Source organism: Sceloporus occidentalis, unplaced genomic scaffold (assembly GCF_023333645.1).
Source record: "Sceloporus occidentalis isolate IW3139 unplaced genomic scaffold, rSceOcc1.0.p SCAF_2, whole genome shotgun sequence".
Lineage (NCBI taxonomy): Eukaryota > Metazoa > Chordata > Lepidosauria > Squamata > Phrynosomatidae > Sceloporus > Sceloporus occidentalis.
The window spans coordinates 267,386,655-267,400,573 of NW_028316982.1; the positions used below are offsets into that span (position 1 = coordinate 267,386,655).

The 13,919-nt window shown below is 43.6% G+C and overlaps 2 protein-coding genes across 2 annotated transcripts; one reads left to right on the forward strand and one right to left on the reverse strand.

The window, feature by feature from the left end:
• Positions 1–1,954: 1,954 nt before the first annotated feature.
• On the forward strand, positions 1,955–6,331 carry NDUFC2 (NADH:ubiquinone oxidoreductase subunit C2). The gene is made up of 3 exons (XM_089512961.1): positions 1,955–2,191; positions 4,185–4,328; positions 6,157–6,331. Exons 1-3 carry the CDS (start codon positions 2,044–2,046, stop codon positions 6,204–6,206), a joined length of 342 nt encoding a protein of 113 aa, XP_089369087.1. The 5' UTR covers positions 1,955–2,043; the 3' UTR covers positions 6,207–6,331.
• Positions 6,332–11,969: 5,638 nt separating this feature from the next.
• LOC149320113 (mid1-interacting protein 1-B-like) lies at positions 11,970–13,659 on the reverse strand. The gene is made up of 2 exons (XM_089508274.1): positions 13,181–13,659; positions 11,970–12,295 (listed from the first exon to the last, which is right to left on the reverse strand). Exon 1 carries the CDS (start codon positions 13,600–13,602, stop codon positions 13,204–13,206), a length of 399 nt encoding a protein of 132 aa, XP_089364400.1. The 5' UTR covers positions 13,603–13,659; the 3' UTR covers positions 11,970–12,295; positions 13,181–13,203.
• Positions 13,660–13,919: the final 260 nt, after the last annotated feature.

Here is a 13,919-nt window from a genome sequence, read left to right on the forward strand (position 1 = left end):
GCTACAAGATCCCTTTGCATACTGTTATGAGCATAGTGTGTAATGAGCGTTCGGCTATGACTGTGAGATAAGGGTTCAAACCCTGGCTCTGCCATGTAAGCCCACTGGGTGATTGGGCAAGTCACACTCAGCCTCAGGGGAGGGCAACAGCAAACCTCTTCTGAAGAAATCTTGCCAAGAAAACCTCATGATAGGATCGCCATAACTCAGAAACGCCTTGATGGCACACAGTAGCAACACCATTCTGGATTAACATGGCTACATTTGGAGATTTCACTTTTGCAGATATGATTATTTGTGGGTTTGATTAATATGTTCTCTAGATTCCTGGATGTAAGAGTTGGGCAGTTGAGAAATGAGATGGGAAGAAAACCCAATCATTTGAGATGGGGGCTGGAGAAGAGTGCTGAGGATCCCATGGACAGACAAATGGGTCCTAGAGCAGATCATGGCAGAAACCTCCCTGGAAGCCAAGATGACTAGACTGAGGCTGTCGTACTTCAGACACATCATGAAGATGCATGACTCACTGGGAAAAAATAATGCTAGGAAAGGTAGAGGGAAGTAGAAAGAGAGGAAAGCTGGGTGGATGGACTCTCTTGCGGAGGACCTGAGCAGAGCAGTGGAGGAAAGGAAGTCTTGGAGATGTCTCAGCCACAGGGTTGGCATGAATCAAGATTGACCCGAAGACAGCTAACAACAACGAAAAGGAATCTCTAAGTCCTCCTGGGCAATTCTGTGGGAAGTTGACCATAAAGTTGTGCTAGAGAAAACACTTGTCTAGGTGAAGTTGAGGGCTTTCCTGGCTGGCATCCATAGTTTTTCATGGGTTTTTCGAGCTATGTGTCTATATTCTGGAACAGTTTATTCCTTACGTTTCGCCAGCATCTGTGGCTGGCATCTTCTGAGAATGCTGGCATGGAAAAGAGTGGGGGATATATATATATATCTATATCTTCGAATCACACAAATGGGTTATTCTGCACCTGCACAGTAAATCTCAGAAACGAAGAGTTAGAAACACATGAATAGAGTAGAAATTATATGCTATGATTAGACTAGATAGATAGTAAGGAACTACATATATACTGTTATAATCAAAATATATGTCTAATAGAACAAAAGGCTAAACTTTGCGTAACCTTAAAAGTTTTTTTCCTTTAACTTTAAAATCACTTAAAGGATTAATCTTAAGGTCAAAGGCTGAGGAGGCCCTTTAACTGAAAAGAGAATTTTATTTATGAGTTAGTATAAGAAAGAGTCTTTAGATAAGCTTTTTTATCATGTTCGCTTTATAAAAAGTATACTGGGCTTTAAGTTTCTAAATATATAAAACACTGGAGCAATGTTAAGAATAACAGGGTTGTTTTTATAGTTTAAATCATAAGTAACTTTTAATTTATAAGATATGCTGGGTTTAATTATTTTCTAAAACAGCCCTTCTTGCGAGACTGTAATTAATACATTGGAATGGGCTTCTTTGCTTGTTTTGTCCTGATTCATTGGACTGGGTTCTTTGGTACTTAGAAAGCACTACACCTCCCAGACACATGGCCCACTCTCTTCCATGCTGCCCATAGCCACAGATGCTGGGGCAAGGCCAGGCATAGACCCTTCTAGACCATGGCCACAGACAGACATGGCCCGAAGCCCCCACTGAAAGCGATGGCTGCCTGCTGGCCATGAGGGCCTTGGGCTTCCCCTTCTCTAGGGATCATGGCCCAGTCCCCCTTTTGGCCGATGCTGGCCATAGGGTTGCCCTGGGGCCTCTGGGAGTGTGGCTGTTGTTGCTGTTGTCTGTTTGTGTCTTTTGGTGGCTTCCCCAGCGAACGGGGAGAGACTTTGCCCCAGTAGGATCAAGGCAGAGAGCAGGAACCAAAAGGCGGCGGAACCTTTGTCTCTGCGGCGCCGGAAGGGAAGGGAAGGGAAGGGAAGGGAAGGGCGGCGTTGCAGGACGGACCCTCCCTTGCCCTTGCTGCTGCTGCTGGGGGAAGCGGGCCTCGGCCGTTGTTCCCAGCCCAGGGCTGCCTTGAGTCTGCGGCCATGAGCTTCTACCTGCGCCTCCCGGACGAGGCCCGCTCGCTGCCGCCGCCTCCGCTCCTCAACCAGGGCTCCGTCTGGGGGGCCTTCATGGGATGGTTCGGGGCCCTGTTCGAGAACGCCGCCAACAGGAGGCCCGCCCTGGCCGCAGGTCCGTCCCGGCCCCGGCCCCGGCCCCGTCGGCGGGCGCTCTGTGCATGCTCAGGGGAAGGCTTGCCCATAGGGAGGCCCATAGGGATGGTGGGGCTAGACCCCCGTGGCTCTCCAGGGGCAAGTATGGCCTCCCTCTGGGCAAGGGCTGCCATTTGGCTTCTCCCCCTTCGGCCGCAGTTGCCGTTCTGCTTCCACTTTGTGGAGATGCTGAGGCAAATCTATCACTGCCAGGAATTGAGCTCAAACCACTACGCCACACTCTCTTGCTGTTGTTGTTGTTGTTGTGTGCCTGCTTAACATCGTTTCCAAGTTCTGGCGACCCAAAGGCAACCCTCCCCTGGGCTTTTCTTGGCCAGATTTGTCCGGAGGAGGCTTGCCCTGGCCTTCCTTCCTTCCTTCCTTCCTTCCCTTGAGGCTGAGAGAGAGCGCGACTTTCCCAAAGTCATCCAGTGGGTTTCATGGCAGAGCAGACAGGATTCGAACCCAGGTCTCCGGAGTCCAAGACTCAAGCCACTACGAGGTTGAGTGACCGGGATAGTGGCACTTTTGCTTTCCCATGTTTCCATACACAAACTTTGTCACGTGCACAACATTATTTAAAGTATTGCACACAGTGACGCACAGGCTGTGTGTATAATAAGGCCTATGTCATAGATAAGTGAATTGTGTCTTTTGACTTGGGCCCCATCCCCACAAGGCCTCATGATGGACATACAGGCAAATACAGCTATGCCAAAATCCCAATGAATGAAATCCCAAACACTTCTGTTCCAAAGCACTTAGGACACAGGAGGCTCAACTTGTAGCTTTTATGACTGGGTTTTCATGGCCGCACTGCGATTCGAACCTTGGTCTCCAGAGTTGTAATCCAACATTGAAGCCACTACGCCACACTCTTGTTGTCGACAACTTATGGCGACCCAAGCAGGGGGTTTTCTTGGCAAGACTCTTCAGAGGGGCTCAGCTTTGCCTTCCCCAGAGGCTGAGAAAGTGTGACTTACCCAAGGTCACCCAGTGGGGGTTTGTGCCCTTTGCCCAGAGTTGTAGTCCTGCTACTATACCTCTCTGTCTGACATAATTTATTATTTCTCTGCAAATCCTCATAGCAACTTTATTATTGGACTGGATAAAAGTTCCCCAGTCTGGATGAAGGAATTTTACAAACATGGGGCCAGGGAGGAATGTGAATATAAGGGATGCGTTGCACTGTTGAAATAATGCCATTTGACACCGTTTTGACTCCACTGGCTCCACCCTACAAACTCCTGGGATTTGTAGGTTTATGAGGCACTGGCTTTCTTGGCAGAGAAGGCTAACTACAAATCCCAGGATTCCATAGGCTGGAGCAACAGCACTAAAAGTGGTGTCAAACTGCATTATTTGTGCAGTATAGATGCACCCAAGGAGAGAAGGGAGGGAAACAGAAGAACATTTCATTCAGGGCTGGTCAAATGGGACAATTGCAAATGAATCTAGAGCTTCGTATTATGAAACATTATACAGTCATCCCTCCATATTTTCAGCTTTGATTATTCACGGGTTTCATTAATACGTTCTCTCTAGGACTGTCTAGGTCCTCCAGTGCAACTCCGTGGTCAACTTTAACTAAAAATTGCACTGAAAGACCATTTGTAGCTACTCCAGTGCCATTCTATGGTCAGTGTATGTTGGACATTGACCACAGAGTTGCATTGGAGGACCTAGAGATTCCTAGAGAGGTGTCCTCTCAGGTAAAAACAGTGTTTTTGTTATTTGCGGTTTTTCCATATTCACGGGGGTCTTGTTCCCCTAACCCTAGCAAATATGGAGGGACAACTGTATTGCTGAGGATCAGGTGCTAGTGATAGGTGAAGTATTATTGTTATTTCTTTATATTCCACATTTCTCCCAATAGTGGGACTCAGGCCAGCTACATAAATAAATGGAACGCTTGAAATGCTGTGTTCAGATGTCTACTAGCTGTTTCTCACTCTTTATTTGTTGTATTCCAGGTGTCCATCGGCAACTCCTGTGGGCTTCTGTGGGCTTTTACCTTGGCCACTACCTTGTTAGACGGTCCAATTACGTCTACGCAAGGAGGGACAGAGAGTTGTTTGAGTACATAAGGCACCACCCTGAAGACTTTAAGGAAATAGGTACTTTATTATGTGAAGTGGTTTTAAGCAGATTTGCCTCCATGGGGAGATTAACCAGTCAGGACTACCAGCTCATGCCCTGGTTGTGAGCTTCCCACAAGACTACATGTGAAAGGGACCTAGGAGTCCAAGTATACCACAAGTTGAACATGAGTCAACAGTGTGATGCAGCAGCTAAAAAAGTCAACATGATTCTAGGCTGCATCAATAGAAGTATAGTATCTAGATCGAGGGAAGTATTAGTGCCTTTCTATTCTGCTTTGGTCAGGCCTCACTTGGAATATTGTGTCCAGTTCTCGTTACCACAATTAAAAAAGGATGTTGGGAAGCTGGAGCATGTCCAGAGGAGGGCGACTAAAATGGTGAAGGATCTGGAAACCATGCCTTATGAGGAGGAACTTAGGGAGCTGGGGATGTTTAGCCTGGAGAAGAGAAGGTTAAGAGGTGATATGACAGACCTGTTTAAGTATTTGAAGGGATGTCATATTGAGAATGGAGCAAGCTTGTTTTCTGCTCCTCCAGAGATCAGGACCTGAAACAATAGATGCAAACTACAGGAAAAGAGGTTCCACCTCAACATTCAGGACTTCAGTTGTTTTTTGTTTTTGTTCTTTGCCATCAAGTCGACTTCAGTTTATGGTGACCCTCACCTGGATTTTTGTTGGCAAGATTTCTTCAGAGGAGATTTACCATGGTCCTCTTCCAAGTCTTAGAAAGTGTGACTTGCCCAAAGTCACCCAGTGGGTTGCCATGGGTGAGCAGTGATTTGAACCCTGGTATCCTAGCATCCTAGTCAACAAACTATTAAATTGTACTGACTGTTGTCAGTTGCTTTTGCTTATAATGCTGCTCATATGAGGAGTGATGATTTCATGCCAACTGTGGTAATTTCTCAGCAAACCAGCTTCATAGTTCAGATTTTGAAGTTGTTGAGAAACTGACCTTCTTTACAATGAAATGCTTTTTCCATGACTCTGGAGGATCTCAGGCCAGGAGGATCATCAAACTGTTCTCAATATAGAGTTATACTTAATTTGTAACCGACATAGCAGGTATTTTCCAGAACTTTACTGCATCTTGTAAAGCTTTCAGCAAGCAGCTCAAGAAACTTGTAGTTCAATCATAATCAAGCTTTAGAGGCCCATACTGACAAATATCGCATAAATATATGACAAAGAGTTCAAGACCAGGAAAGGGGCGCAAGCTCGACACAGGCTTGCGTCCTTCCAAGGAGGTCGCTAAAATGAGTACCCAGATTGTTGGGGGCAAATTAGCTTACAGTTGTAAACCGCTTAGACACTGCTTAGGCGGTATGAAGTGGTATATAAATGAAGTTTGTTTGAAGCATGTTCCAGAGCATGAAAATACCATGGGATGATAGGAAAAACATGAATGTGCAGTCACATCTAGAATGAATAATGCTTAGGGTTCTCAAACTGGGCAAAAGCCCTTCCTGGGGAGAGAAACACAGACTGGAGCATATTGAATCCAGACCTGATCCCCTCCTGTAACCAGCATATTAGCCCTTGCAAATGTTGTGAGTGGAGGAATCTGCCTGTCACCATGTTTTCAGTAAATCCATATAACCATGGAACATCCTAGTTCAATCTGACAGGCAGAATGGCCCATGCTGATCGAAGATAAGGGGAGTTGTAGCACAGCAGTTCTGAAAGGGACCACATTGGAGGAAGATGTCCCACTGCATGTTGTTATGTGCAAAATTTAAGACTGACATAGGATTTGGGGTCAGGATTATATACTGTGGTCAACACTTTGTAAATTTCATACCAGCTGGCTTTTTTATTAGCATTTCCTCTTCTTTTGATAGATAAGAAAACCATGGCAGAAGTACTGGAGGACTTTCACCCAGTTCGCTGAAGACTTTGTGAAGTGTGTCTCCTTCCATCTTGTGTGTGGACTTGCACAAAATGTATGTCAGCATTTAGGACAGAATATCTGAACTAAATATGGGCTGCAATCTTATCATTAAAACTATGAATAAATACAGTCTGCTTTTATTATCTTGGGGTTGGGGAGGAGAGGGTGCAAATTTCTCAGGTCAGCTTTTATTGATTCATGGACTTTGCTGCCACAAGATGTGCCAGTAGGTCCAAGAGGACAGGGTGTTAAATGGTTCCTATCAGTAGCAGTCTTTTTGTACTGCCAGAAAGACCAAGATATGTGTCAGAAAGCAAACTGAGCTGGAACTCTCCCTAGAAGCCAAAATGAGAACATTTAGGCTGTTGTAATTTGAAATTATCAGGAGATGGCATGACTTGTTAGAATAGACAGTGCTGGGTAAAGTGGAAGGAGTAGAGGAGAACCGCATTATGGATGGATTGATTCACTCAGCTATGAGTTTGCAAGGTCTGAGCAGGGCTGTTAAAGACTGAGGCCCTTGGAGGTCTTTCTTTCAAAGAGTCACTGTATGTTGGAGCTAGTGGGATAACAAATAAGAACAAATAAGTGGCACAGCCAAGAAGTGTGTCTACATCCTCCGAGTGTTCTGCTACTGAATTAGTTTCTGGGGAGTCATAGTGGGTTATGCTATTATCTTCATGCCTCATTTATGTGCTTCCCAAAAGCATTTGGTTGCCAGATGTATTATTTACATTTGTTTTCCATTTTCCTCCATATTGCTCAAAATGATGCACATAGTTCCTGTTCCCTACTTATATTCTCAACAGCCCTCTGAGGTTTGTCAAACTGAACAAGAAAAGGAGGAAGAGAGGGAGGGATTGAGAGGTTGGTTAAAGGTCTCCCAGTTGACTTTATAGCTCTGTAGGGATTTGAACCATAATCTCTCATCTATTGATTGGATTCTCTAATCTAATCGTGGGCAAATATGGACCATATGTGGCCCCCTCCCCTCCCCTCATTTTAAAAAAATTGTTTTTGCAATTTCTGCCCTAAAACTACTCAGCAAGTCCCCCAAACATATGAAAATATGTGAAAATAGCCCCACAAACTCTCAAAATGTCTGCAGTCACTCACAAAATGGTGACTGGAAGAGATGTGCCTTTATTTCCTCTTGCCATTTTGAGAAGATCTGTAGAGGAAATATAAACTTGAGTGCTAAGAATCCTTCTGGCTTGTTGAAATCCCAGGTGTCTCACCAGCTAAGTTTCAGCCTGAGATTTTTCAATCCAGCCCCTTTTCTCTAGACAGTCATATACTCTAGAAGAGAGACACTAAGCAGAATGTGTTTCATGTGTAGAATGTCCTATGTTCAGTTCCCCATAATTTCAGATAAATGGATATTTACATAGGACCACCGGTTTAAACCAAAACAACAACAACAAAAGCCTGTGGGGTTTGATGTTTTAAACTTTTTCCCCAACCCTGCTTACAAAAGGCCATTGTAGTGCAATGTGCATGTGGACAAACAGGCACATCCACACGATGTGGGTACTTTTTGATCCAGTGAAGTGTTTGGTGTCCAAAAAACTGCTCTTACAACTAACTTTTCTGCCTTGAACAACAGGAACCATCTTTAAATGTCCAAAGCAGCAGCAGTTGCTCCTGAAATGCTAACCTGGCACTGACAGCCACAGTTTTGGTGAAGCTGCCTGATCAAATAGACCTCCCTTATTTGCAGATCTTGACCTCTGTACCCTTCTTTGTTTAGGATGGCACAAACCTACTGAATACCCAGTGCAGCATGACCTGAATATTTGTTGACACCTTTTAAAACATTTGTCTCTGTGTCTCTGGTATCTTGCACCTGCCCTGCCTGTTTTCTGAGATACCAAAGAGGTTTTTAAAGTTCAAAACATCTATCCTCATCTTGAACCAATGGATTGGTTCCCTCCAACCCCACCCTGCCACCCCACCTCCTGGGAATTTTATAGGCAGACTGCAAGGCCATCCACACCACTGACTGAGAAGATGGGAGGTGGAATATCCAGATGACACCTCCACACTGCCTCCGGCTGAGTATGTGAGAAGGTCTGTTGTTGTGTGCCTTCAATTTGTTTCTGACTTATGATGGCCCTAAGGTGAATAAAGGAGACTCAACCTGTATCTATTATGAGAGCTACATAATACATCAAGTCAAGATCCTTTATTATGATCCAAAGATCCAATAAATAGTGCATAAAAATAAAACATAATGACATAAAATTGAAACATAATACATAAAAATATGAAACAAGTATAGACAGAATGTTTAAAAAATTAAATCAGAAAGTAAGGCAGTCACATCTGGCTTTTTACTAGTACTTGCAGAGCTCTGATCCTGGCTGCCTCTGAAAGAAATTTAGCAACAGCCAGGGTCTCTTTTGAGGACATATCCTCTGGTAAGAACCTAATATGGATATGATATGAATTTCCTGGAGTTTGCTCCCTAATGGAGGAATTAGGGGTAGTCTATCAATGTATACGGTTTGCTGGCAGCCACATGAGAAAGCCGTTGCTTTCATAGTCTAATGTGTGTTTTGAGTCAAGTCTAACCCACTGCCATGCATGAATACACAATTAAAGCCCTCCCAACAGATGGCAATCTAGCTTCCATTTAAAGACCTCCAGGGAAAGAGATTTCACCACTTTTCAAGTCAGCATATTCCACTGTTGAACAGCTCTTACCATCTGGAAGTTCTTCCTAATATTTAGGTGGGATCTCTTCCTGTAGTTTGCATCCATTGCTCTGGGACCTATTCTCTGGAGCTTCAGAAAACATGCTTGCTGCATCCTCAATATGACATCCCTTCAGCTATTTAAACATGGCTATCATAGCACCTCTTAGCCTTCTTTTCCCCGGGCTAAACATACACAGCTCCCTAAGCTTCCCCTCATAGGTTTCTAGACCTTTCACCATTTTGGTTGCCCTGCTCAGGACAATCTCCAGCTTCTCAATTATTGTGATTGTTGATGTGTTCCTTCAAGTTTCTGACTTATGGCAAACCCATCACAGGGTTTTCTGGTCAGGTTTCTTTAGAGGGGGTCTACCATTGTCATCCTCTGAGGCTGAGATGGTGTGACTTGCCCAAAATCACCCAGTGGGTTTCATGGCTGAGCGGCGATTCAAACCCTGGTCTCCAGAATCATAGTCCAACGCTCAAACCACTACGTCACGCTGGCTCTCCTAATATCCTTGAGTTGTGGTGCCCTGAACTGGACACAGGGCACATATACATGACCAATACCATTTATAGTTCTTTGTATTATAACCAGTGTAAGTCTTTATGCAGAGGCTTTTGGCATTGTTCTAACAAAATTAAAATTAAAATCTTTTTTGAAAACAACCTTTTTGACAGAGGACTCACCAAATGCCAACATAGGACCAGAAACAGGGTTGAAGAGATAATGATTGTTTATGCTAGTGTGTTCTAGTCAGCTACTTCTTTATTGCCAACAGCATTGTGTCCTCCCCAACCTTCTCAGGTTGGAATAGGTCCAAAATGTCATGCACTCCACCACACTGGCTCATGTGTCTACTGAATGCTTTGCCTAGTATTATCGGGTGTCTCTTATCTCTGACTTTGAAATCCTGGAGATAAAGACAATGGGGTAGAGAGTAATTTACAGACTGTGAGGAGGATACATAGGGACATCAGACTTGCCTGAAGGCTTGCTAGAATAGAAGAAAGACAGAGTGTGGCATAGCATCTTGGACTACAACTCAGGAGACCTGAGTTCAATTCCTCACTTGACCATGAAGCCCACTAGGCAAGTCACACACTCTCAGCCTCAGGGAGAAGCAATGTCAAACCTCTGAACAAATTTTGCACAGAAACCCCCATGATAGGGCCGCCTTTGGGTTGCCATAAGTTGGAAATGACTCAAAGGCACACCACACAGGGTGATCAGACATCCTCCTTTTCAAGGACACACCTTTCATTTCAACCTACTGTCCAGGAGGAATCCCAAAATGTCCTCCATTTTGAGCACAACTAAGAAGCAGGAACATATATCCATATTTATGTTTTTAGCTTTTATTTTATAATGATCTATATTCTTCCCGAATGTCCTACAATTTACATTGCCTTGTCCTCCTTTGCGGTTATGACATCTGGTCACCCTGCACACAACAACAACAACAACAACCTATTAGTTTAAGGTCACAGCATTGAGTACCTGTATTAGGAGAAAGGCAGAATTGATGATGGTGATGGTGATGATGTTGTCTTGACTAAAGCCATTTTGCTGCCTGAGGCAAAAATGATGCCCACCTAAGTGGTTCTCATATCAGAGGGACAGTGAATCTACTACAGTTTTACTGTGAACTTGAAAAGAGCTTCTCAAGATGCTAAAACTGTGGCACCTTGCATAACTCCTTTAAAGTTCAATCATAACCCCAGAATGAATTCAGAGACATGGGGCAAAACAGCTACCCCAACTTTTTTACCACAGCCCACATACAGAAGTAAACTGGAATGGCCATTGAATATTACATTGGGCCCTTGGTATCTGCTGGAGTTTTGTTCCAGGACCCCTTATGGATACCAAAATCTATGGATGCTCAAGTCCCATTAAATACAATGGATAGTAAAATGGTATCTCCTATATAAAATGGCAAAATCAAGGTTTGCTTTTTGGAATTTATATATTTTTGGAACTTTTTCGAGCCATGGCTGCTTGAATCTGTGGATAAAGAATCCATGGATATGGAGGGTGCACCGTGCTTCCATAATATTGGTGGGATTGTGTCCGCTACTGCATCCCGGAGAAGCAGGCTAGCAGGGCTGGGGACAGTGTGAGCTATGAGGCACCCACAGCTCTTGCCTACAAATGGAGGGAATGTCTGTAAGGCTCATGCAGGGAGTATGGTTGAGGTCTGCTCCCACCCCAGAACTTTTGCTACCTAAGGATGCATGTACACTTTGGAAATAATGCTGTTTGACACCACTTTAACTGCCATGGCTCCATCGTACAGAATCCTGGAATTTGTAGTTTAGTCGGGTACCAGCCCTCTTCAGCAAAGAAGACTAAAAACCTTGTAAAATGACAGATCTCAGGATTCTGTACGATGGAGCTACAGCATTTAAACTGGTGTCAAACTGCATTATTTCTACAGCATAGATGCACCCTGAGGCTGGTTGGGATGCATCTGAGGAAATAGACTTAAGTCTACGAAGGCTCATGCTGCTAACTTCTTTCTTTAGTCTCAATGGTGCTACAAGATCTCTCTACATACTGATACTACAGACTAACATGACTGTATCTTAAATTCTACTAGTATAGGTTGAGTCTCCTTTATCCAAAATGCCTGGGACCAGAAGTGTCTTCGATTTTGGATTTCCCCCCCAGATGTTGGAATATTTGCATGTACATAATGAGATCTCTTGGAGAAGGGACCCTAGTCTAACCATGAAATTCATTTATATGTTGTGTACACCTTATATTCGAAGATAATCTTAAGCAAAATATTTTAAATAATTTTGTGCATGATATAAAGTTTGTGGACACTGAACCATCACAAAGCAAAGGTGTCACTATCTCAGCGACTCCTGTGGGCAGTTTTGGATTTTGGAGTATTTCAGATTTTGGAATTCCGGATAAAAGATACTCTACATATATATATATGAAAGTATTGTGTGTGTGTGTTTATGCTTTAATGCACCATGCACAGCTAGACCTCTGCATATAACGACAACAGCAGCAATTGTTTAATAAAAAATAAGCAATTTATTTGTGTTCTGAGATCATCACCACAGTTAAAAACTTAATGAGAAATACAAAAAGCTGTATTACTTGTCACCTTCAGTTATTAGGAATGCTGAAGTATCGTATCACCTGAGGCACCGGGATGTCCTCAGGTTTAAATACAGGTACTGTATAAATAAAATAGAATAACACAAAACATGAAAGTCAGTCCTTCAAACTTTTCAATGTAAGTGTGTGTGTGTGTTGCTGTCATACAACAGTGTTCAGAAGGCAGTTGCTCATAACGTCTCTTTCGTCCAGTCATACAATTTCTTCACAGGAAGCTGTTTAAATAGGCACTCAAGGAAGGACATCAGACTTGCCTGAAAATGAAAGATAAATTAAAGGTAAATGAGCGAAATGTTAATTTCTGGAAAGTCACTTCCAGTGACATGCCAACACAGCAATAAGCTTTACACTATTACATTTTATGTAGTTAAAACTTTAAACAATTGAAGTTCCCATAATTCCCCAAATAGGAAATAGCAGCTATGCTGGCAGGGGATGCTAGGCATTGGAATCCAATGAAAACTCTTTCGAGTGACAATTTGTGAAGGCCAACATTTGGAGAGGATATTACTATTATTTATCTATGAATTTATTCCCCAACTTTTCCCCAGTTTGGAACTTAAGGCTACTTACAATAATTAAAACAAACGTAGTTAAAAGTTCACAGCTAACAGCTAAAAAGCAATTAAACTACCGTATCAAATATATATTAAAATCAGTCAAAAACATAAACCATTAAAAGCAACAACAGCAGCCCCAAATAAAAGTCTAGCACTATTATACAAGGCCTATGTCCCCTAAAACTACCTTTTGACCAACAATTCCCAGAATTCTCTAGCTATCATGATCAGTATGGCATTCTGGGCATTATAGTCCAAAAAGGGTTTTTCCCCCCAAGCTTTGGTCAAAGCCACAGACCCATGCCATGGAACAGACTTGTTCTATGACTGACACTGGTTTATATCTTTTTTTGCCTCTGTCGGCAGTGCAAAAATAATCCGGTTTGACACCATTTTAACTGCCATGGCTCAATATTATGGAATCCTAGGATTTATAGTTTGCTGTGGCACCAGAGCTCTCTGGCAGAGAAGGCTTAATATCTACAAATCCCAGGATCCCAAAGCATCAAGCCATGGCAGTTAAAGTGGTGCCAGATTGCATTATTTCAAGATGCAGATGCAGCCTTGGATATCACTCACCTGTACAGTTCACAGTCTGAGGTTCACCAGTGAAGAGAAAAGCCATTCTGGTTAATCTGTTGCATGATTTCATTGTATCTGGACGTCACGGTGTTGGCTCTCCTGGTCAGCTGGTGGAGGATACGGTGCAAGGCAGAGACGTGGTAATAAAATAGTGTTTCAAGATCTTGTTCCTCTTTGGCCGCCTGCTCTTTCACCCGGGTGGCCGTGCCAGGTAGCCGGTGGCTTTCCGAAGGCACTAGGCCACCTTCCACCATCTGCTTGAGGGATTTCAGCTGGGCGTAATATTCATACAGGTCTTTGGCACCATCAGCATCGGCTTCAAAGGCATCCTCCCTCTCTTCGAAGGAGACTCCTCGAAGGAGGCTGGGAAACATCACTGTTTGCTCCATCTTCTGGACGGCAGAGAAGTAGGTTTCCATGGCTGCAAGGAAAGAACTTCTCTGGGCTTGAACTTAGCGGGTTTCTTCAGGAACCCAACTGGGCTGCAAAGAGAAGAGGTGAGCTGTATTCAACGGCTCTACCTTCTGGCCTGGTTGGTGGCAATTTATGTAGCAAGAGGAAGGGCGAAGTGCAGACGGAAAGAGCATGATCAGAATGTCTGCCAGCCACAGACACTCACCCGGCCCTGTCTTACATAATCGTGCAACCTTTATCCTGGTCCATCTGAGGCAACTCTATTCTTTGTGGTCTGCAGTGCAATTCTTATTTGCAGACTGAAATCTTTCCCCAAAATAGA

Coding starts and splice junctions, on each gene's coding strand:
- NDUFC2 (XM_089512961.1), top strand. CDS start 2,044: ATGAGCTTCTACCTGCGCCTCCCGGACGAGGCCCGCTCGCTGCCGCCG. Junction 2,192..4,184: donor GAGGCCCGCCCTGGCCGCAG/GTCCGTCCCGGC, acceptor GTTGTATTCCAG/GTGTCCATCGGCAACTCCTG. Junction 4,329..6,156: donor TGAAGACTTTAAGGAAATAG/GTACTTTATTAT, acceptor TTCTTTTGATAG/ATAAGAAAACCATGGCAGAA.
- LOC149320113 (XM_089508274.1), bottom strand. CDS start 13,602: ATGGAAACCTACTTCTCTGCCGTCCAGAAGATGGAGCAAACAGTGATG.